Raw genomic sequence first — 26199 nt, 5'->3', positions numbered from 1 at the left:
TAGTTTAAATTGGAATCTTACCAAGATTTTTCTTCTTCAAAACTGAAAACTTTGAGATGGACATGAATTAGCCTTGATTTAGATACCAGATTTTTCTGTAAACTTGGTGTTAGAGATAGGTAATCAGCAGTGATTATTTTCCCATGTATTCCAGAGTTCACGCATTACTGGGGGATGAGTATTCCTTACAGCACATTCCTATTATCTCTTGCACTGGTCAACTCCTCTTGTAGACCATGCCTTGGGATATTTTAACTTCACTCACAAACCTCAGGAATGGAGTAAAGTACCTAACAGAGCCAGACCACACTTCCATCTTGCTATGTGCCACCCCCCAATAAGAGAGCTCCTTAAGCCTAAAGCGTTAGGTTATATGCTCCTAAACTCAGTCCTTATTTTACCAATTCTATAAACTCAAAATGTTTCTGGGTACAGCTTACCATGTACACAGCTGTTCCTGGTCTTAAATAATCTAATGTGAGAAATAATTACCCACAGATCAAAAATATTAGACCAGAAACATTGAAATCATATAGTTTAATTTTTAAACAATCTAATTTGAACCAAAGCACTATTTCTAACTTTTGTTCATTCAGTTCTGGTAAGCAAACTAGACTGAATCCAGATTTAGATTATAGCTCAGATTAATTTTTAACTCAGAACAATTTTTATTAGAATGCAACTTTTTATTTTTCTCTCAAGGGAACAATAGAGCCATAAACATTAGCAAAGAATGAGTTATCTTTGAAGTTTCATGTATTTGAACCAGATATGGCTCATACTGGTGATGGTCCCTTGTCATAAGTTTGTTCCTTCTGCATAATCTTCAGTTCAAGCTAAAATTACTAATTACTGAAAAATCAGATTAATGTATTGAATTGTTTTCATAATAATACAGCAAGGAAAATATTTCTGGAATATTTGGAGTGTCACTTCTGCACCATAAAATAACGAACATTTAGAAATAGATTCAACATTGAAAGACCTAAATTTCAGGGAACAGCTCCACATATTACAATTCCAAGTATTTATTAAAACACATCAATTCAGTAGAAAGTCTAGAATTGTGATGTTTCTAATTCAATTTTATTATCCTGAATATCAACACCATCCACCCCCCACAAAGAAAGGCAAATCGTAACAAAATGGAAAAAACAAATTTAGGTTGATAAGGTAGCAAACAACCTAAATAATTTTTTTCTCTCCGATAGGATTTTAGGGCTTTCTTATTTTACATGAGACAACACTGGGGTGGAAAAACACAGAACACTTTTTTTGTACACATTTAACATTTTTCACTTTATCCAAGTAGAACTAACCACTTCGTTTTGGTCATCATCTTTTATCACTCCAAACTGTTCACCAGCGTATCTCTCCCCTCTTCTTTTCAGATAGAACCTGGTGATAAATGGACTTTGGCACATATCTCACTAGGAAACATAGTTTACATATGCACACTTAATTCCATAGTTACTTGATATAGCTTTTCAAAGTTATTTAAGTAATAAATCCTGGTAATTAAGTTCATTTGCAAGTAACCACCAGTTAATTTTGGAGGAAAAATTCTACTTTCACAACTTTACTCTGTTAAATTCTATAAGCATATTCTTTTATTTGGAGGTAATTATAGAATTCTGCTCTCAGAATGACACATTTCAATTGTTTAAATAGATACCCACACAAATTCTCACTTATACCAAGTAGCTGGCTCATATTTATATCTTCATCTCAAGAGGGGAAAACAACCATTTCTGAATTCATAGAAAAATAAACAAAGAACAGCTGGTGGAACAGTTCTAAGAAAATGTTGACTTTTAAAATTTCACTTATTTTCCTTGAAGTTCTCTATGCTTCCCATCCATGATAAACCGAGATTATGTAACAGAAAATTTTAAATTAGGTTTATGTTCCAAAATCAAGCTTCAATTCAAACCGTTTCTCCAAGAGAACTAATTTTCCCGACTTCTTCTCTTTTTCTCAAATCTAAACAAAACATTTGAGGTAATTAAATTTCAAAACCTCAAGATCTCATCAAGGTTACTTTTATGTGCCTGTCTCGATAGGGAACCACAATTCTACCTCTACATTTCCCAGTGGAAGTCCTTATGACCAAAGGGCTAAGCCACATGCCCCTTGACTAGGAGTATACAGCTTAAAATTTGGTATTGATTAAATGTGCACAATATTTGGATGTAATTGGCATTTTAAAAAATTCAGTAATGCCCATTACAAATAACTTATCTGGACAGACTCAAAAGTAACTGGTCAACCTTAAAATAAAAAGAGAACCACCGTTTAATAACATATTTATATCTCGGTAAGAATGAACCAGTGTGACCTGTGAAAGTCTAGAAATTCTTGGGTTAATTATAACAACATGGTGATAGGTTTTTCAAGGAACTTTCTAAACTCAGCAAGCCACTGGGCTCCAACTGCTCCATCCACAACCCGATGATCGCAACTGAGTGTAACAGACATCATGCTAGCCACATCAAATCTAGAAAAAGATAAAAACATTATTAGGAATTCTGAAAGCAATCACTAGATTTTAGCTAGTAACCAGCCCAAATGACAACACCTAACTTATAATCCCAACCAGGTAACATTATTTTCCACCTATTCTTCATGGGTTGTACACCTCTAGCTCAAATTAACAGTTTGAAGAAACAGACCAAACAGCCATCTAGAGGATACAGGTCCGCAAACAACAGCCCTCAGACCAAATCCCACAGGTTTACTGGAATACATTTATGTATTGCCTATGCCTGCTTTTACACCACAATGGCAGAGTATTTGCAATAGCCACCGTATGACCCAGAAAGCATAAAATAATTTACTAACTGGCTCTTTAAGAAAAAAGTATGCTGACCCCTGACCTAGAGTAAACAAGACTTCCCATCTCAAACAGTAAAACAAGAAGAGTTGTTGACTGAAGCTCCAATATGCCATGGCAATAATTATAAAAACTGACACTCAAAAACAGGTATATTGTAATGAAAGTGAGTTTACAACTCCCTCTCCATTTTGGCACTTACCCTTTTTCATTATCTGCTGGAACCAGTCTATCCTCTGAAGCACCAATTGCCAAAATACATGCTTGAGGTGGGTTAATAATAGCAGAAAAGTTCTTAATTCCAAACATTCCTAAATTTGAGATCGTAAAAGTGCCACCCTAAAGAAAAAAAGATTAAAAACAGATCATGGTAACTGCTTGTCAACATAAATTAGAAAAAAATGACAAATGTTTTGTGAAAAGACCTTAAGATAATATTTTACTTTAAGGACTCTCAGCACCATGGATTGGACCTAGAGATTATCAAACCAAGTGAAGTAAGTTAGAGAAAGACAAATACCATATGATATCACTTATATGCGGAATCTAAAATATGACACAAATGAACTTCTCTACGAAACATAAGCAAGACTCACAGACAGGGAGAACATACTTGTGGTTGTCAAGTGGGGAGAGACGGTGGAGGAGGGATGGATTGGGAGTTTGGGATTAGTAGATGCAAACTATTATATATAGAATGGATAAACAACAAGGTCCTACTGTATAGCACAGGGAACTATATTCAATATCCTGTGATAAACCATAATGGAAAAGGATATGAAAAAGAATGTATATACATGTATAACTGAATCACTCTGCTGTACAGTAGAAATTCACACAACACTGTAAATCAACTATACTTCAATAAAATGAATTTTAAAAAAGGATTCAACTACCATAAAAAAGAAAAGGAAAATGGTAAATATATGAGGGGATGGATAATTAGCTTGTCATGATCACTTCACAGTGTATACATATATCAAAACATCAAGTTGTATACCTTAAATATTACAATTCCTATTTGCTAATTATACATAAATAAAGCCGAAAGGAAAAAAGGAATGAATGGAATACACTTTACTGAAAACATACAACTATAGCAGTATGAACGAAAGTCAGTTGCGTGGCTTTTGCACACTACTTGAAAATATGTTATTTTCAGCTTTTGATAGGTTACTCAATTTTTCTTTATTTTCAAGACCTTGTGTCAGTGAGAACACAAGGCAGAATCAAAAGGCAGAAAATGCAATAGAAACATAATACCAAATTTTAAAATAACATAATTCATTAAAATAACATAATAACATTCAGAAGATAAATAATTAATACCTTACCTGGAACTCATGTGGTTGTAGTTTACCCTCTCGTGCTTTGGTTGCTAAAGAAACAACATCATTAGCAATGGTTTCCAGTCCTTTTATGTGTGCGTTAAATACAATAGGTGTGATGAGTCCTGCAGGGGTACTGACTGCAACACTGATATCAACAACGTGATTTCTATTTAAAAAGAAAAAGAAAAGTAAACCTCAATAATCATCAACAATGTTTAATTAAGAGTTTGTTTTAGGTTACCCAAGAATAGTGGTATTTACTTCAGTTTGTGCTACTTTTCAGCCAGGGAGAGCTCTTTCCTGGTTTTTAAATTTTGCTGTGGCCTCCCATAGACCTGCACTTTTAAAAAATGAATGAGAGATATGTCAGTAGGTTGGTTTCACACGTACTCACTAACTATCCCTCATCTGCCTTGACTAACACCATGGGTACAGGTGGGGAAAAAAAGGTTCAGCATCGGTGAGAATTAAAAAGAACTCCTTACATTTTGAAACGAAATGGACTGGCTGGAGCTGAGTCTGCAAGCAGAACTTGAGCAGATGAACGGAAGAGTGAAGGGAAAGGACTCCATGGCGGGAGAAACAGAAGTACTCATGTGGTAGGGTGGTGGTGGTGTCTCAAAACATAAAAGTAGGATTCTTAATCCTTTCTACGCCATGGGGCACATTTGCATTTGGGTCCCTTCTCAGAATATATATATTTTTTAAACACAGAAAACAAAATACACAAATTACCAGAAAAACTTCCCCCAAAACAAACTATATTGAAATTCAGTTATCAAACTATTCAAAAAACAAAATTGTGATACATGCACTTCTGTATTAACTCAATAATCTTGCAGCAGGTCTAATTATGGCTATACTTTTGAAGTAGTGATAAGAAAAAAATATATTTTAAGATATCCGCAATAACTACAATGTGATACGAAAGTAACTTGATTTTTATTTGGTCATCAGCACAAGTACTATTAATACCTCTTTGATTTGTTCTTTATATTTATAATGGGAGGAAATGCTAAATTTCAGTTAAAGGTTAGTAGAAAAGAATGACTCCCCCCCCCCAACCAAGTTCCCAAACTCCTGAATTGTATCAGAGTCTCCTTAGGGGTCGTCTATGTAAGGGCCCCTGCTAAAGTGATCTGCAATAAAGAAAAAGTTAACAAATGCTGGTGAGGATATGGAGAAAAGGGAACCCTTGTATACTGTTGGTGAGAATGTATCAACAAATTGGTGCAACCACTGTGGAAAAAGAGTATGGAAGTTCCTTAGAAAACTAAAAATAGAACTACTATATGATCCAGTAATTCCAATCCTGGGAATATATCTGGAAAAAATGAACATACTAATTAAAGACATGGAAGAAGGGACTTCCCTAGCAGTCCAGTGGTTAAGACTCCAAGCTTCCACTGCAGGGGGCTCAGGGTGGCTCCCTGGTTGGGGAAGATCCTGCATGCATGGCCAAAAAAGAAGACATGGAAGCAACCCAAGTACCCACACACACACATGAATATTACTCATCCATAAAAAAGAAAGAAATTCTGCTATCTGCAGCCATGTGGACAGACTTAGAGAATATTATGCTTAGTGAAATAAATCAAAAAAAGACAAATACTGTGTATCTTATATGCGGAATGTAAAAAATAATACAAATGGATGCACATGCAAGACAGAAACAAACTCACAGATACAATACAGAAAACAAACTAGTGGTTACCAAAGGACAGAGGGAAGGGGGGAGTGACAAATTAGGGGTATGGCATTAACAGATACAAACTACCATGTATAAAATAGATAATCAACAAAGATATATTGTATAGCACAGGGAATTATAGCCATTATCTTGTAATAACTTATAATGGAGTATAATCTGCAAAAATACTGAATCACTATGCCATACACCTAAAACTAATATAATATTGTAAATCAACTATACTTCAATTAAAAAAAAAAAAAAGAAAAAGTTAAAACTTCACATGAAGGAAGAACTCCAGCTCTTTGGAGATTATGGGGACCATACCCCCCAGTGTGCCCAAGCTCGCCAGAGGCAGCAGGCTTTTATCACTTGCAAACACAGGGACCTGCTCTAATAATACAGTGTGTGACACTTAACAACTACCGTAGCTGGGCTCTGGCCAAGGTATCAAACAGCAAACACTTCTTTCTTAATTAAATTACCTTGTCATTACAATATTATTTTTTCAATAATCTTCCTCCTAAGACAGTAGGGATGGTGTTTCCTATCTTGTTCACCACTAAATCCAGCAAACAGTATATGTTCAATAAATATTTGTTGAATAGCTGGACGAACAAATTGAAGGGCATTTGGTAAGGATTAATAAATAATTTATAGAACTTGCCCTGCAATGTCCATCCTTTCATCTACGTAGTGTTTCCTTCAGATATTCCTAAAAGATTAAACATAAATTTACCCTATGACCCAGTAATTCCACTCCAAGGAGTCTACCCAAGAGAAGTGAAAACATATGTCAACACAAAGAACTGTCCTCAAATGTTCATAACCATGCTCTAAAAGATATGTCTATGTCTTAATCCCAGAATCTACTAATGTGACCTTATTTAGTAAAAAGGTCTTCGCAGATGTAATTAAGTTCTTGAGATGAGACCACCCTAGATTATCTGGGTGGGCCCTAAATCCAATGCCAAGTGTCCTTGTAAGAGACAGAAGAGAAGACATAGACACATGAAGGCCATGTGAAGTTGGAGCTGTGCAGCCACAAGCCAAGGTATGCCTGGAGCCGCCAGAACTGGAGAATGCAAGCAAGAGTCCACCCGAGAGCCTGTGGAGGGAGCACAGTCCTGCCGACACCTTGATTGCACACTTCTGACCTTCAGAACTAGGAGAGAATAAATTTTTGTTAAGCCACAAATTTTGTGGTAATTTGTCATGGCAGCCCCAGAAGGCTAATATAGTCTCTAAAAATATAGTAAGACCCTCAGATGTTCTCTAAGAGTGGGGTGACCAAGGAAAAAATTAGAATCAGTAAACCATTTTTCAGTCCTGTGAAACACGTTTAGAGTTCTCTTGGGGAGTTTCAGAAAGATTTCATGATGAGTAAGTTAAAAATTAGCCCCTCTTAGGCAATCATTAAAATCAGGTCGGTGTTCATGGTATACTATACTTCCTTAGTCATAAACAATTTTTCATAGTCATAAAGATATTAACACTGAATACTCATTTGTCCAAAATTTGTGCTACAATCAATTTGGTAGGATGATGGGTTGTGTGTGTGTGTGTGTTTGTAGAGAGGGTAGAACAAAGCTAAATCTTAACCTTCTTTAATAGGACGTCAGTTGATAAAGTAAATGAAATGAAAAATTTATGAAAGGCAACAGAAAAATGTTTAGAAATAGGAAAGTAAATACCAAAAGAAATAACAATTTAAAGGCTGTGTTTGCCTCTTGGGAGCGGACCTCAGATTAAAGGTTGAGCAGGTCACCATAAGCCATGAATTAATATTCTAATGTACATACTATTATTGTAAAAAATTTTAAATTAATAATATAAAAGCATCTACATAGTAGAAAAAACCTAGGCTGAGTCAGAATCCTGGTTCCAATCACAGTTCTGCTACCTACTAACATATTAACTCAGCGAGTAACTCAACTTACTGAGCCTCAGTTTCTTCATCTAGAAAATGTGTAAAACCACCTAACTCATAACGTGGTCATAAGGATTAAATGAGACAACATGTGAAAGACACCAAGAGCACCATGCCAGTCACATGCTACCATAATATTAACAAATACTGTTTTTTTGGTTTTGTTTTCAATTTTGCTCCCACTAAAGTTTAGCAGAACTCATTGGTGAACAAAACCATTTCAATCCTGCTTTGTGAGAGTCATTATCAACTTAATTATACATATTTGTACACTTATCTCCCTTTTCTGAACTCAAAGAACCTGTAGTCTTTACTAACTAAATTTGGCATTTATCTCAGAAATAGCTTTATGTTGTTTTCAAATTGTCTTGCCTGTGGAAGCCATCTCCCCTCCATCTTCTGCTTCTCCTTACTCCCTATACTCCTAGTTATATGTGAGACAGCCCACAAAACACTGCTGATGGATATATATGTATATATATATACCTTCCCCAGAAGTGTTATACTTACTGTCTTATAACTGTGTCCAGCCAAGAAGAATTTGCTTCAGGAACTTTTAAACATGCCAAAGCTGAAGCTTTTATAATGAAGTCATTGACAGAAATTTTGCTTCTCCCTTCTAACATCTGCAAAGACAAGAAACCATAGTAGTTTCTTAAATTCTCTTCTCAAAGACTGAAACTATATAATCTTGAGAAGGTGGGAGGGGGTGGGTATACCTATGTCCTGAGGTGGAAAGGATGAAAAGAAACCAAAAGTTGGTTTTCTTCATCTATTTTAATGTAGACCATTACACCTGTACATTTCCTGCTAAGCACTGCTTTAGCTGCATCCCATAAGTTACTAAGTAACTAAACACTAAGTAGGTGCTTGGTACTAACTATAAACACAAAGTAAACATACTATTTCCTACCAGAAGAGACTCAAGTAGTCTCATAGGATCATAGTGACTATGTTAGGCTCAAATGGATACATAGCAAAGTCGACTTTAATCATAAACTTTAATCAAGGGTTAGAAAATGAAAATTCTCCAGGATACTCTCTGTCAGTTAAAATTAAGATGACATCCATTTTTCCATTATCAATTGGCGTTTGTAACAAAATACAATATATGAGCAAAAATGTAAATATTCAGTGAGGGAAAACAAGATTTTTAGAATTTATGAAGGTAGAATTTCCAGACCTTTTACCTTATTAAGTTCTTTCCGTACCAACAAAACTTCTCCCATATTTACATCAACAGAAAGGTAATAATGAGGTATGGTTTGCTTAGATTGCATTAACCGCTGTGCAATAACCTAAAATCAAAGAGATTCAAAAATCAATTATCTTGAGTTGAAATGAGACCTCATCTCATTCAGGGCTCTGTTTGCCCCTTTACCTTGCTCCCTGGTAATGCTTACCTCAAGCATTATTAGAACTGGAAGATGGAGGACTGCACCATAACTTAGCCCCTTCCAATAGTATTTAATCAGAACACAGTGTTTGTGTATCCCAAGAATTCTATTGGCCAAACCAAACACCTATTAAATGAATCATCTAAGGTTCCCAATTTTAAAAAAGTCTCTTCTTAGTGTTTCAAACTGTGGATGCAACTGAACAATCAGAGTAAAGATGTCCCCAACAGCTTTGGGTCGAAAAGTTATGGTAATACTCTTACTCGGCGAATGTTGCTGATTGGGATATCTGTGAAGACACCTGTAGGAACCGGCGCCACTCCTGGACTCGGGGGAGACACAGCAGCTGCTGGAGTCTAGAAGGAGGTAAAAAAGTTCTTAGTCTTAGCATAAGCAACTGTGAACAACTGTTAGTGACTCTTTTACAGATGGCAAAGTGAAAATTAAATGGTTTATAGGAAAACAGCTATTTCTATCCCAAGGGAGCAAAAGGAACTCCGATTTGGACTGTGCTTGTTTAAGAGTTTTGTTTCTAATTTTCATACTTAGAATTGGGTAATCATGTTTTAAATGTTTCTATGACTAGTTTATATCAAAATAATTTTGTTTTCACAAAACTTTCTTCAAGAAAAGCAATCAAAGCATTCCTAAATTGAAAAGATTAAGAGATAAATACAAAGAAAGTAATGTATTTTCCTGAATACTGTTAAGAAAAAACAATGACAGGGGCTTCCCTGGTGGCACAGTGGTTAAGAATCCTCCTGTCAATGCAGGGGACACGGGTTCGAGCCCTGGTCTAGGAAGATCCCACATGCCGTGGAGCAACTAAGCCTGTGCGCCACAACTACTGAGCCTGTGCTCTAGAGCCCGTGAGCCACAAATACTGAGCCCACGAGCCACAACTACTGAAGCCCGCACGCCTAGAGCCCGTGCTCCACAGCAAGAGAAGCCCATGCACCGCAACGAAGAGTAGTCCCTGCTCACAACAACTAGAGAAACGCCACACGCAGCAACAAAAACCCAACGCAACCAAAAATAAATAAATAAATTTATTTTAAAAAAAGCAAGACAAATCTTTTATTTTAAAGCAAACATCTAAATAACTAAATCATTTTCCTTACTTACAGTTGATTATTTTAGCACCTTTACTGATCAAACGGAGTTGGCTATGTGGATTTAATCCCCCTGTGAACTAATTAACTACATAAAACTCAAACACTAGCCAACCAACTTGCAAGCATGCTTTAAAAAGTAGGGCCTGGGGCTTCCCTGGTGGCGCAGTGGTTGAGAGTCCACCTGCTGATGCGGGGGACACGGGTTCGTGCCCCAGTCTGGGAAGATACCACATGCTGCGGAGCAGCTAGGCTCGTGAGCCATGGCCGCTGAGCCTGCACGTCCGGATCCTGTGCTCCGCAACGGGAGAGGCCACAACAGTGAGAGGCTCGCGTACCGCCAAAAAAAAAAAAAAAAAAAAAAAAAAAATTAAAAAATAGGGCCTGAATAAGATGATAAGTTAGGAAAAATTTAGTATCACTACTCAAAAAAGAACAAAAACAACTTGGAGTGGATTTCAATGTGGTACATCATCTTTGCTTTTGTGTATGAATAACAGCACATTCATATGTACTTATTACTAGCCAGTGAAATTAGACAACAGAAACACAGTTCTGATTAAGCTATTTCACTCATAAATAATGTATGCAAAGGTCTAACAGGCTGGACAAAGCACTCTGCAGGGACAAACTGCAACCAAAATTTAGGAAGCGAAATATAACTCACAGGAGCAGTTTTAGTAGGCACAAAGGAGTCGACGTCCTTCTTGATGATTCTGCCGTCTGGTCCCGTCCCTGGAAGAGACACAGGAATACCACACACATGACAGCGTACCGCTAATTCCTCAAGGAGATCAGCACTGTGATCCTGAAGTGCAAGTTCCTAAAGGTTCTCTAACAAAGACCCTCTAAAGGGGCCACTGCCTTAATCATGCCCCTTAAACTTTTCCCTAAAAATAACACCTTTTGTTGCCCTCCTCTCCGTTAGCTCCAAAACACCCTTTTTGAAATCCTGCAATATATCTCATTTGGATTCTACATTCATTTGCTCATAAACAATTCCCTTGCTACAGAGTCGACAGATATGATAACAATTATTTTGGACAAATCAGGCAAGTCAACTGTTTTTACCCTGAAATAGCATGAATAACTCTCAAATGCAATGATCTCATCTTTAGAACCATTCGTTCTATATGTGGTCTCCATTATTCACAGCTTTCTCACAGTAGCCAAGGCACTATATTGGCTTGTGTTAGAGATTATGAAGGAAAAAGGTGCCATGTTACACATGAAGAAAGATCTTAAAAGTTCCCTCAACAGGCTTAATTTTACTTTCATTCAATTTCTTTCCTCCTCCCATCCACAACCTCTTAGGTTTAACATTACACCTAAGTAGATAATCCTGAACCTTAATTCTAAGGAGATTCAGAATTTAGTTATTAAAATACCTTTTACACTGGCCCACTTCTAGAAAATATTTGGTCAAATTGATTCATCTTCCCCCAAGGCAGACTTTTAAAAGGATTCTCGTTGTGTGCAGTTCGTCCCAACTCCTTTCCTTCATTATGAAAACTGAGTTGGCTAGGATTGTGTTTATCCTCACCAGGAGCTCTAGAACAGAGGCAGCAGTATGCCTATTAGATTCCCTTCCTTATAAAAGACAGAAACCATAACCTCCCCTTACAATCAAGGCTCATCTGGACACTGCAGCCCCTCAAGATGAGGAAACTGCAGTACCACCTGCCTTATACTAAGCTTCATCCACCTATAAGAATTTCCTATTAGGAGTTAGCTGAAATCTTTGAAATTCTTTTGTCTCTCTCCCTAAGAAGGCACAACAGACCATCATAAAGCAATATGGTATAAAGGGAAGAACACTAGACTAGGAGTGAAAAACGTAGGGTTGTTGTCAAACATAAACTAGACAGATGATTGTGGTCACTTAATCTTATCTGGTCTTTAGTCTCATCTGTAGGACAGATTATCATACCAGCCCCTACTCATGGGAATGCTGTGAGGATAAAATGGGACAGTGATGTGAAAATGCTCTGCATCAAAGAAATATAAACCATAATATGGGTAGCTCTGAGACAAATCAAACTCTGAATATCAGGGTTTCAGAACAGTTTCTCCCCAGATGATTACATTTTGGTCAAATTTGGTAAGCAATCTGTCCCTGGGGGAAAGGGGTAGGGGTGGGACTGGAGATTGAGTTCAATAACCAATGGCCAATGATACAATCAACGATGCCTATAAAAATAATAATTGACCCCTATAAAAATAAAACTCTTGAACAACAAGATTTGGAGAGCTTCTGGGTTGGTGAACACATTAATGTGCCGGGGGTGGGGGGGTGCTCCCAGAGAGGCACAGAAGCTCAGCACCAACCCCCACTCCCCATACTTTGTCTCATGCATCTCTTCTATTTGACTGTTCTGAGTTGTATCCTTTATAATAAACAGGCAATAGTAAATAATGTGCTTTCCTGAGTTCTGTGAGTCATTCTAGTGAATTATCAAACCCGAGGAGGGGGTCTTGGGAATTCCTGGTTTATAGCCAGTGTGTCAGAAGTATGGGTGATCCTCAGGACTGGCATCTCAAGTGGGGGCAGACTTGTGGGACTGAGCCTTTAAACCTGTGGCGTCTCGGAACTTCCCTGGTGGCGCAGCAGTTAAGAATCCGCCTGCCAATGCAGGGGACACGGGTTCGAGCCCTGGTCCAGGAAGATCCCACATGCCATGGAGCAACTAAGCCTGTGCGCCACAACTACTGAGCCTGCGCTCTACAGCCCGCGAGCCACAACTACTGAAGCCCACGTGCCTAGAGCCTGTGCTCTGCAACAAGAGAAGCCGCCACAATGAGAAGCCCGCACACCAAAACGAAGAGTAACCCCCGCTCGCCACAACTAGGGAAAGCCTGTACGCAGCAACGAAGACCCAACGCAGCCAAAAATAAATAATTTAAAACAAAAACAAAAACGTGTGGAGTCTGATGCTAACTCTGGAGAGTGTCAGAATAGGATTGAATTGTTGGATACTCACGTGGTGTAGAGAACTGATTGCTGGTGTGGAAAGAAAATTACATTTAGTATCAGAGGTGGTGTCATAAAACACCAACCACTGATCCTCTCAGCTCACTTATTTCAGGCCACTTACTCCCCCTAATGCAAAATTTCTTCCACTCCACTAATTCCTCTGCTTTCATCATGTTGTCAAGCCTCCTGTCTTCACTTCCTCCTTACCCAGCCTACACTCTATGGATCACTGTTATAATCACTCCCTGGTCAAACTCTAAAACATATGCCTTCTCAGTGCCAGCACCAGAGTAGCTTAATATTGCTGGGGGGAAAAGTACACACCTAGCTGAATGACTGTACTATAAATTCAGAGGCACAAAACTAAAATAGACACACAAAACTATCCAGAAATTAAATTGTTTCCCTTGAATTCACTTTCCCTGTCTCTGAGAACACTATTTCACAATCTCTCTAATCTCAGACCTTCCCACACTAACTCTCCAGCAGATCCCCTCACCTTATACTTTTTAAATTTTTTTGGCTGCGTGTGGGATCTCAGTTCCCTAACCCGGACTGAACCCAGGCCACAGCAGTGAAAGCACCGAATCCTAACCGCCAGACCACCAGGGAACTACCCCCTCCCTTTATATGTTACTGATCAAATAGCAGGAACCAGAGAGGTACTCTCCTCATCTGCTACCAACAAACCTATAAACCTACCCCATATTCTCTTCTCTCCTATAAAAGTAGACAAACTGTCCTAATTCCTACCCCAAACCAATCCCATCCCCTCTTACATTCTCATAAACTTTGTACCTTGCCAAATTATTCTGCTCTTTCTCCTTTTCTACATCACCAATTTATCCCTTTCTATTAGACCACTGGTTCTCAGCCAGGGCAATTTTGCCCCCAAGGGGGCATCTGGCAATGTTTGAAAATATTTTTGGTTGTCCCAAGTGGGGTATGCTACTACCATGTAGCAGGTAAAAGCCAAGGATGTTGCTAAACATGCTACAATGCACAGGACACCAGCTGCCACCCTGCCAACAAAGAATTACCTGGTCAAAAATGTCAACATTGCCACAACTGAGAAACTCTACACTAGACCTGTTCTACTATCACTCATTTTCAAAAGCTCTCTCTTGAGCCCAAATGCTCCCAAAAGCTACACTTCTATTTCTATGCCTTCCTTCACAGCAAATGTTCTTGAATAAGTTGTCCACAATGTTATCTCCACTTCTTCATCCACTTTTCATTTTTCAAGCTGTCCAGACCAGCGTCCACTGCGCATTTCTTTTGAAGTTGCTGTTGTCGAGTCCCCATATCCAATCCCTGACTAAGTTCTGTTGATTCTATAGCAGAAGTGTATGTTGAAGCTGTCCATTTCTTTTCATTTCTACTCTCACCACCCTTGGGTAAGCCACCATCATCAGCTCCAGCAACAGCATCTTAACAGGTGCCTTGGCTTTCATTTAATCCATTTGCGCAGAGCAGCCAAAATGATCTTTTAAAAATATAAATCATTTTATGCCACTTCCTCATATTAATGTTTCAATGGCTTCCTACTGTACTTTAAATAAAATTCAAATACTATCATAACCTGTAAAATCCTTTATGTTCTCGCCCCTGAGTTTCTTTCTGACCTCATCTCCTACCACTAGATCATTTGCTCACTATGCTCCATTAACACTGGCCTCCTTTCTGTTCCTCAAACATGCCAAGCTCTTTCCACTTCAAGCTGGTCTTTGCCCAAAATGGTTTTCCTCCAGTTCTTCACATGGTTGGCTCATAGCTGACTCATCTTTCAGGTCAGATCAAATGTCACCTCATCAAAAAGACCTTCTCCAACCACCCCGTCCAAAAGCAGTCATGACTACACATATATTCACCCTGTTACTCACTAGTATATCACTTGGTTTATTTCTTTCTTAGCACTCAAATCATCTTATTTAATAAGTTATTATCATCATAGCTAATGGTATCATCATAGCTAATGCTTTCTATGTACGGGCACTGTTTATTAACTTATTTAATCCCAACAAGCTATAAGTTATTATTTTTATATACAAATGAAGAAACTGAGACACAAAAGGTAACACACCTAGTGTTCGACAGAGCTGGGTTTTAAATCCAAGCACTCCAGCTCCAAAGCCAATACTCTTAACTACTATGCTATAACTCCCTGTCCATTTAATTCTTTATTGTTGGTAATATGAGCATCTGAAACTGGAATCTTGTCTGTCTTATGAACAAGTGTTGGATACATAAACAATACTCAATGAATATTTGTCTAAATAAATGAATCACTTAACTCTAACTGCATGATAAGAATATTGAGATTTTTCCACTTAAATCTCTCCTAAGGCAGTCAGTATTGCTAAATATCTAATAAATGGTCCTTGTTTACTTGTCTAAATTCTTCAGATATAATTATTAACCTAGTCCCTCCTCCCCTTAAAATGTATTCCAATTTAAATTGCTGTCCCTGATTCTAATCACATGTACATAAAGAATGGCAATACACTAGTGAAATAATATTAAGGTGAAAAAAGGGTCTTCCAATATTACAAGAATCCTCTGAAGTAAAACAGCGATAACATTCTATTCTTGTGCCTTTGGGGATTGGCTTGCTTTCTAACCATAAAAACAATAGATTGCAGACAGATGATAACCACTGATGAGTGCTCATAGCTGGACAATAAAAAAATGGGAAATGATAATTCTTACTTCAATAAATGTTATGCAAATTAAATCTGGTAATTAAAAGACTAGCACATAGTATTAGCCATCAAACCATGTTCCAGGAATAGTAATTTCCCCCCTTTTCCAAAGTATATTAATTACCTTACATTAAATTTTAGCTTAAAACATTTAAATGCCAGCCAATAATAGTAATAATGTGAACAAAACTAATATGTATTGAGTACTTATTACATTCTAGATACTGTTCTAAGCACTTCACCTGTTTTAATGTAAACTATTATCTAGTTTTACAGATGGAAAAACAGATGGATTAAAGTAATTCATCAAAAGACATATTACACAGAAAATGATAAAGCCAGGATTAAACCCTAGATGGTCTGATTCAAGACCCCATCCTCTTATCACTAAGCTACACTATCTCTCTGGGGAGGAAAAGATAGGTAAGACATTTTCCTTTGCCCTCAAGGGGCATTAGTTCAGTTTTGTATGAACTTTATTATTTTAAGTCACTTCAAATCACCCCAACTTCATGTTTTGTTCTGTGTATTACTACATTCAATCAGCCTGGCACTAATACAGATTTCTTATTATACAATCAAGTACCATAACCCAACTCTGCCGAACAAACACATCATACTTTCACCAACAATTTAGCAGTTCCCGTTAACAGGGAAGGAAAAAAAGATCTAAATTATATAGGTAGATCTTAGACAGACTAAACAAAGCACAGTAAATTTTCCTACTCTGTGGTGGCACCAAAGGAGATATTTCCCTCCCTCATCCTTCCCCCGACTATCGCAGATAAGATGACTATATACAGTTGTACCCTCTGGTCCTAAGGAAGAAACTCTACTAAATTTTAGTAAAACCCCACTCCATAGAAACAGACTTACCTTTTACTTGTGTAAGGTCAATCCCTTTCTCTGTTGCCAGCTTCTTTGCAAGAGGGCTAACAAACAACCTTCCCTTTGGTCCAGCAGGAGTAGCTGGGCGGGTGGCTGAAGGTGTAGGGGCTACAGGTTGGGGAGTTGGAGGAACAGGAGCTGCCTTTTGAAAAAAGTTACAGATTGTTAATTCACCACTGCAAAGATTGGTCTGAAAGATTTAAGAGTTTATAGTTTATTTAGTCAAACCTATTTTAATTAAATAACTTTCATCTTTTTTCCAAATATCAAATGCACATTTTTCCTGCTTAAACATAATACAGCAATATGAATAGAATAACATTATTTTATGTCAAAGACAGAACAAAGTCAAATTCTCTAACTCCATGATTAACAAAGAGAGGCATGGAATTTAATTTTGGTAACCAGTATATAACATCCTTATAGCCTTTCTTCACTTTAATCACTTGTCCCTTCTTTATTCTCATTCTCTTATGTCACCTACATGGCTTTTGTTTTTACTTAACCTAATTCCAAAATAATAAATTATTCTGGAAGGTTCCATGTTGAAACACATTAAAAAATAAACCACTACAACCACTTGCCAGCTCCCCATATATGTACGGCAGTCAGAAATCAAGTTTTCTCTGACAGAACTGTGTACCTCATCTAAACTCACATGATTCTACACCTGCAGAAGCTTCATTATAGCGTTACTGATGCCTGGAATTCATACAAGCTCATGTTACAGGTATATAGTATACAGTGCATAGAGACAGACTAAATTCTATGCAAAATAAGCCATTTACGTGAAGGTTCCAATGTATTACAAATATAAGCTTGACCTACTATATGTTAATACCAAGAGGATTGACAATGACAAAAACTACAAATTCTACAGAAAATGGGTGACAAAGCATTACCTTCCATGTATGTATGTATGTATGTATATATATATATATATATGTATACGTATGTGTATATATATATATGTATATATATGTATATATATATATCTACACCTAAAGCAGAAAAAGAACATGTCACCTCAGCTTTGTTCTCAGCAGGACTCAAGACACCAGGAAAAAAAAAAAGCTATACAAATCAAACTATTGACCATTATGTGAATGGTGCAGTGCCACACACTGTGTAGGTCTCCACAAATGTTAACTATCTCCTTCCTTATTCATAGAATCTTAGAGCTGGAAGGAACCTAGAATATCATCTACTTTAATCCCTTAATTTAGAGATGAATAAGGTTTAAGTGTTCCCTCAATTCTAGAAGCATACCTACCGGGGATGGGGTAGGTGGTGGTGCTGGTGGTTTTAAATCAGTTACTTCAGTTGGCCGATAGTCAGCAAATGCTGGTATATCTGCCTCTTTTTCTACAATGATACAGAGTGGGGTTCCTAGAGGGACGTCTCTTGTACCTTCAGGGATCAGGATTTTTGCTAGGTAACCTTCTTCCTGTACTTCAAAACCTTAAATAGAAAGAAAAAACCATTATGGAACTTAAAGGACTCCACTATCCTACCAAACTCAAAGCACAGTTTTAAGTAAAAGGTTCTTCTTCAAAGTAGCTATATAACCTTTTGCAAGCTATTTAGCCTCTCTGAGTCTCAGCCTCTTTACCTACAAAATGGGAATGACAATAGTACCTACCTCACGGGGATATTACAAAAATTAAGTGAACATTTTCCAAGTACTTAGAAACAGTACCTGGCACAAAGTAAATACTAAATAAATATCTGTTAAATAAAACTATAAGAGATTACACAGTGGTTAGTTCTGAACGTTTTCTTTAAAACATCCCCAGGGGCAGCCCCTTGCAGACCCACAAGACTCCAAGATGGCATCAGTTGTACTGCTAAAGATCAGAACCCCATGGTTAAATTAAAAGACCTACTATAGTTGATAGTGACATGGGATTACACTCCTAAAAGCATCTTTGGAACTTTTTGAGAGGTCATGCTTGGTATTACACCAACTATTTCATTATGAAGAAATACAGCATAACTAGAGATTCTGTGGTGTTGACTTTATTCAGCTACTGCTTTTCTTTTCTTTTTCTGGCCACACGGCTTGCGGGATCTTAGTTCCCCCACCAGGGATTGAACTCAGGCCCTCGGGAGTGAAGCATGGAGTCCTAACCACTGGACCGCCAGGGAATCCCCAGCTATGCTCTTCTTATAACTCAAATATGAAGAGTTCCGAAAGTAAAACTAAAAGAACCCATTGGAGAGGACAACTTTTGCCTTCCAGATCTTGGCTTTCTGTGGCGTTGTGCCTCTCCCTGACAAACACATCTTTGATGAATCCTTCCATATCCCAGGTGAGAATTAATATACAAGACATGTATAAAAAGAAAAGACTCCAAGGCCACAATGGAGTTTAAAGAGTTTGACCAAGGTAATACTTCTCTAGTGACCAGAGTCTTTAGACTACTAGTCTCTACAGCAACATTGGTATTCAAGTTAAAATGCAAAGCAGATCTATTTTTGCCAGGGTTTTTTTGTTTGTTTCTCTCTTTTCAACAAACAGAATCCTTTCTTCTAATAAAATCTTATGGGAGGAAGCGCAATATGCAGAAAGATACAAAGGAGGTGTCCTGGTGGAAGTGGGGCAGCGGGCACGGAACAGTAGAGTGCTGCTCCTTAAGTTCTCCTTTGCCTCAACGTGCCATCAAGGGTTTGAATAACAAAATCTGAAAACAACCACTGCCGAGGATGCCCAGAATCTCCTACTGCATCTCTGAGAACTGGACAGGAAATACATTTATCTACAAATATCTAGGGCTTCCCTGGTGTCGCAGTGGTTGAGAGTCTGCCTGCCGATGCAGGGGACGTGGGTTCATGCCCCGGTCTGGGAAGCCTCCACATGCCACAGAGCGGCTGGGCCCGTGAGCCATGGCCGCTGAGCCTGCGCGTCCGGAGCCTGTGCTCCGCAGTGGGAGAGGCCACAGCAGTGAGAGGCCCGCGTACCGCAAAAAAAAAAAAAGAGAATACAAATATCTATACATGGTATGACAAATATGATTATCTATATGGGTTTTGTTCTAAGCATAAAAATAAATCAGAGAGGGAATAAAAGGAAATGTGATATGATATCTGAACAGGTAATACATACATTCCATCACTCATTCTCAAACTATGAAAACAATCTAAGCCCTGCTTTCAAGTCTTCCCTCAAAGTCATCTGAAATTCTTTGGTATTTTCCTGCCTTTGATGTTATTTTCTCCTGTTTCTTCTTTTTTCCCCCTTGCCCAGTTTAGACAATGATAAGGCTAATAAATAAGCAAACTCTGGCCTAAAAATAATCCCTGACATATCCTTGATCCAATGAGACTACAGTATGGTACTGACAAATCCAACTATGCACACTTTTGTTATGAAATATTCTGTTCCAGGAAATGAATCCCAAGAATTAAAATTTTTCATGTTATCACTCACTCATTATAGGATAGGACGGCAATCCTCTTCCCTCATTGGAAAACTCAGTGCATCAACCATTAAGAGCTGAAGAAATCTCACCTATAGTGGCCTTGTCAGTCTCTATCTCTGCCAATAAATCTCCTTCACTTAGCTTCTCACCCACTTTTTTTTCCCATCTCTGAACTGTGCCCATGGTCATGGTGGGAGAAAGGGCAGGAAGAAGCACCTGTAGAAACAAACACATTTTATTACTGTGTAATAACTAGGAAGCTGTGGACACAGTGGAACTCAGGCCAGCAAACAGTTTTATGGAATGATAGTGACTGTGACCATCCAAATTCCCATGCCCCCACAGCAGTAAAAGCCCACTGCCTCAAGTGTCCCTACACGTGAATCTTTCAAATCTCAAGCTTTTATAGTACCAGCGATACTCTGACCCACCTTCGAAATACTTTTCCACCCTCCGAACGTAAAAACAATGGGCAGATGGGAAAGAGTTCTTACTAAAAATTAATTCCTCAATAAATATCTAAGCACAGGACATCTTTTTGTCTTTCTTAACACTTAGATTAAGCTACAGTTTTTCACTTTCACAGAATGACCTTAGTCCAGACTTTCCACTAAAATTTTACTGTGTGCTGTATTGGCATCTATCTCTTCACTCAGGGGAAACTGAATTTCTCCCAAACTTCCCAGATACTTTTTCAAGATAAAAAAACTCTTATTAAGAACTGTTTGGGACTTCCCTGGCGGTCCAGTGGTTAAGATCCTGCACTCCCGATGCAAGGGCACGGGTTCGATCCCCTGGTCGGGAAACTAAGATCCCACATGTCACACGGTGCAGCAAAAAAAAAAAATGAATGAATGAATGAACAAATGAACAAACTGCTCTTACAATAGTCACTTCCACCCCAGTAAAATCTAAACATCAGATTGGCTGATCTAAATTTAAAATTGCTTTCTTATTTATATGGCTTGTATGTCCACTGAATTTGGATGCTTACTCATTATGGGTTTTCTTTGCTATCTTTTAGGTTTGTTTTGTTTTGTTTTGTTTTGTTTTTTTGCGGCACGCAGGCCTCTCACCACTGTGGCCTCTCCCGTTGCGGAGCACAGGCTCCGGATGCGCAGGCTCAGCGGCCATGACTCACAGGCCCAGCCGCTCCGCAGCATGTGGGATCTTCCCAGACTGGGGCACGAACCTGAGTCCCCTGAATCAGCAGGCAGACTCTCAACCACTGCACCACCAGGGAAGCCCTCTAATTAACAACAGGATTATGCTGAGAGAAAAATCATTTCAATTGATGATGTCTCAGGAAGGTGAGGGGGGCAGTAAAACAAAACTTAGAACTCTAATTAGAAAATTTTTAAAATGCTTTTCTTGGTCAGAATTATCTATCTTATCTATCTATCTACCTACCTACCAACACCGGGACTTAGTTGTGGCACTCGGGACCTTCGTAGCTGCGTGCAGGATCTTCATTACAACCTGCAGAATCTTTTTTTAGTTCCCTGACCAGAGATCGAACCCGGGCCCCCTGCATTGGGAGCGTGGAGTCTTAACCACTGGACCACTAGGGAAGTCCCTCATCTTCATCTACTTCTTAAAAATTAGTGGATCCAATAATCTCTATACTGTATCTTAAAGGATAATTAAGACAGAACCCTAAAACTTTCACAAAAAGCCAAAGACATAAATTATAGAGAAATGTACTGTCTTGTGTAGTGAGACAGAATTTGCAGAACAGGATGAGATAAATGCGTGAACTGACCACCAGGCAAAACTTTATAATGAGTGAATGTTAATAAAAGACCATGGAGGACTTCCCTGGTGGCGCAGTGGTTAAGAATCCGCCTGCCAATGCAGGAGACACGGGTTCGAGCCCTGGTCTGGGAAGATCCCACATGCCGCGAAGCAACTAAGCCCGTGCGCCACAACTACTGAGTCTGTGCTCTAGACCCCCGCGAGCCACAACTACTGAGTCCATGTGCCACAACTACTGAAGCCCACGCACTCCAGGGCCCGCAACAGGAGAAGTCAACACAATGAGAAACCTGCACACCTCAACGAAGAGTAGCCTCCCCTCGCCGCAACTAGAGAAAGCCCGTGCACAGCAACAAAGACCCAATGCAGCCATAAATAAATAAATAAATAAATTTATAGAAAAAAAAAAAGACCATGGAATAGAACATGATGTCCAAAGGAAAAAATTATTCCTATACAAAAATTTCTACAAATAAACTAAGTGAAGGAAAGTTCTAGTCTTAATCCTTTAGAAAAAGTGCAGCTGGCTTTTATCCATTTCCAGTATCTGAAACACAAATATAGATGGGATAATCTTAATATCTAATAAACTAATTAGCTTCTTAGAAACTGATTTAGTTAATAGAATCAACAGTGACTATATTTACCACCTTCTGCTTTGTTGCAATGTTATTATATATGTCTATTTGACACTTATTCTTTATTTTAGTTCAGTCTTTTATTAATACTACTGGACTACTTCACTTACTCTTAGAAAATAGAATACCACATGTCAAGGAAAAACACCAATTGGGAACTTTCATTCAACAGACAGTACTTGGGGCCTACTAAAAACTCTTGTTTATACAGGGAGTAGTATAAGTACAAATCATCCTCAAAATCTAACAAAATGTTCTTGAATGAGAAGTACCAAACATTATCCTATCTGCTACACTGGGGCTGTGAAAGGTTAAAAGAACTAGCCAAGTTCACACACCTGGAAATAACCACCAGGAATAAAAGTTGTCAATTTGCATGTTTAAACCTCTATTTACTTTCAAATGACAAAAACTAGCCATACTTAATGTCAGTTCCCAGGATGTGAGAGCCACCTATGAAAAATAATAAATGAATAATAAATTTTCTAGAGCAAACACCCAGAGGCTGAGCCTCACCTGCATGTGAGGAGGATATGAGCTACCAGGAGCCTGAGCGGGAGGCGCAGGTGACGGAGCAGCGGCAGCAGGGGTTGGTGCTGGGGCTGCTTGTGGGGTAGATGCTGCTGAAGAGTCCAGTGTATAATTTTTAAAGGCCTCAATATCTTCAGGTCTAAGGAAGAGAAAGAATGCATAAGTATAAGGGGGTTATAAAGTGGATTCAGTAGTCTTAGAAGCCTTTAACTAACTTCTCAATTCTGGGTTAAAATACTCCACTTGAGCATCTAAGTTCCACAGATTGCCATGGTACTACTCACTTTTCAACTGTGATACAGATGATTGCTCCAATTGGAACATCTCTGGTACCTTCAGCAACAAGTATCTTTGCCATGTAACACTCCTCCAGGCTCTCAAATCCAACAGTAGCTTTATCAGTTTCAACCTTTTAACACAAAAGCAGGAGCTTAGACTTCTGCTGCCAGTATGAAGTTTATTAGCTTGTGTCTAAAATCATACAGTTCAAAGTGCAGTAAGTCAGAAAGAAAAAGAAAAATACCACACGCTATCACTTATATGTGGAATCTAAAATATGACACAAATGAACTTATCTACAGAACGGAAACGGACTCACAGACACAGAGAACAGACTTGTGGTTATGGGGCGGGAGGGGAATGGAGTGGGAGTTCGGGGTTAGCAGATGCAAACTATTACATAGAATGGATAACAACAAGGTCCAACAAGGGAACTTTATTCAGTTTCCCGTGACAAACCATAATAGAAAAGAATATTTTTTAAAAATGTATATATATGTATAACGGAATCATTTTGCTGTACAGCAGAAGTTAACACAACATTGTAAATCAACTATACTTCAATTTAAAAAAAATCATACAGTTCAACAGTCACAAAAAAATAAAGCCTCTATCACAGGTTTGAAAGAATTACTATTAAAAATATCTTAGCTAAAAATCAGTTTGGCTAGCTGCTGCTAACTTATTTAGCTAACCAACCTTCTCTAATATCAAGTTGTAAAAAACATCTAAAAGTTTCTTAAGCAAAAGGGATAACTACTCACTCAGGAAGTTAATGCTCAGTTTAGCTAAGCCGGTCCCTTCTAACTCATTTCCATATTTTAAAACAACTTACCTCTGCAATTAATTCACCCTCATTGATTTTTTCCCCTTCCTTTTTCTCCCAGCGGGCTATGGTGCCTGCCTGCATTGTGGGGGAAAGAGAGGGCAATGGAACCTGGAGAAGACAAAGGAGAAATACAAAATTTACAAAGAGCTACCTAACTCTCATTCTGGTTTAACGCTTCACTCAAGTCACTACAATTTAACGCAAAGAGTTTGAGTCCCAACACACAGTGGGCACTGGGGATATAAAGGGGGTTCCTGCCACCAGAAGCTCTCCACCAGAAGGACAGGCTTCCTGCTCCACAGGCCTGCGTGGGTCTCACAGCTTGTACTCAGCAGACGTTCCACATACCGCCCCAGGCTTGGCGCTCTTCAATGGAATAGGTCAGGAGAAGGAAGCTCAAGAGCTACAGCAAAGCTGGGTAATGGAGAAGGGACACTGACACGCAGTATACTTGGAGGGGGATGGAGGATCACTGACTGAGGCCTCTGAGGAAGGATCCCATGAAGGACAACGGGGTCCCGCGAAGGACAGGTATGGGGCTCACCTTCTGATGCGGGGGGAGGCTATACCAGCGGCGCCTAGGAGGTCCCCAAAGCTGCAGCAAGACGCGATTCCGCGGTGTGGCCCAGGAGCTGGGGCTCCAGCCGCAGAGTGCCCGGAGCCTGCCATACCCTGTGGTCCTGCTGCAGCAACGAGCCGGAGCCGAGCCAGCCTGCGGGGTCACGCACCGAGCTCCCGGCTCCTCCCGCAAGGCCGTCCACCGAGCCCCAAATCCTGCCCTTGGGGTTGCATTCTGGGCCTGTCGCGCACAGACGCGCCACATACTGCCGCTGACACCCACACCCCAAAGCCAGCGCCGTCTCCGAAGTGACCTCTCCAAGAGCAGCGCGTCGTTGCCGTCAGCCGCACCGCGCGGCCGCAAGTTGTCGTAAAACGGGCTCCAAAGATTCGCCTTACACCCTCCGTGGACCAGAAACGCGTAGAACGTACGGTCTTTCTCCCGGGTGTCGGGAAGAGGGTGGCCCGGGGCGGGTACTGTGGAGCCACGAGTGGCAGGGGCGTTCCAGCGGAGCTTCCGCACGCCGAGTCTGGAAGAATTAGACGTGGAGAGAAGTGGCAGGTGGTGGGCTCGCAGTGGTGGCCGCATCTCAGAGGAGGACTTCACCTAAGCGCTGTGTAGGGCACGGCCGAAAGGGAGGGGCCTAAAAAGGTGGCGAGAGCGGGGCTGATACAGGCAGAGTGGTCAGAGGTGGGCTGAGGGGCGTGGCCCGGTTTTGAGTAAAGAATGGGAAGGGTCTCGAGGACCAGCCGGGCGCGGAGAGCCTGCGGCCGAGGGGCGGGTCTAGGCGCTCCGGCAGAGAACTGCCAGAGGGCGCGTCACTGTGCTCGCCGGATGCGCTCGCAGCCTCAACGGACCCAACCGCCACCAGGTTTGGGGCTTCGCTGCGCGCAGGCTGTACTGGGTTACAAAGATTTAATTTCAGGTTTGTAGCCCAACAGGAAACCGGGGTGAACAGGTTTTCCAGCCAAATGATGTGAAGGGCAGCCGAATGGAAGATATATTCCCACATTCTAGAGTACTGTAGCAGGATTAAGCATATTCTATGTATGAAGCTACAAGTTTACAAAACAGATTTCTGTTTCTAATTTGCCATGTGATCCCGTCTACCTACATTTGTTAGGTACCCTTCTGTGTAGGGTTATCCTATAATTAGAAAATGTCTCATTTCTCAGCTGAGAGTGACATTAAACTAGAAGGAAGCACGTGTTATATTTATATCCCTAAATCCCCAGTGTACATCAAGAACACAAGAAGTAAGAAAAACCAACATTTGAAAACATGTTCACCTTTGCTGGTAATTAAACATTTGGAAAAAATAAGGCAGCC

General features: G+C 39.5%; 1 protein-coding gene across 1 annotated transcript; it reads right to left on the bottom strand.

Annotated features, from left to right (window-relative positions):
* Positions 1–661: 661 nt before the first annotated feature.
* On the bottom strand, positions 662–25435 carry DLAT (dihydrolipoamide S-acetyltransferase). Its single transcript, XM_079929461.1, has 14 exons — positions 24856–25435; positions 24318–24419; positions 23488–23612; positions 23189–23342; positions 20369–20495; positions 18131–18318; positions 16846–16999; positions 10961–11028; positions 9445–9537; positions 8975–9082; positions 8295–8410; positions 4168–4330; positions 3036–3172; positions 662–2497 (listed from the first exon to the last, which is right to left on the bottom strand). Exons 1-14 carry the CDS (start codon positions 25132–25134, stop codon positions 2368–2370), a joined length of 1944 nt encoding a protein of 647 aa, XP_079785587.1. The 5' UTR covers positions 25135–25435; the 3' UTR covers positions 662–2367.
* Between the last annotated feature and the right edge of the window lie 764 nt (positions 25436–26199).

Source organism: Stenella coeruleoalba (genome assembly GCF_951394435.1).
Source record: "Stenella coeruleoalba genome assembly, chromosome: 8".
NCBI classification, from domain to species: Eukaryota; Metazoa; Chordata; class Mammalia; order Artiodactyla; family Delphinidae; genus Stenella; species Stenella coeruleoalba.
This window is presented reverse-complemented; position numbering and strand designations above follow the sequence as displayed.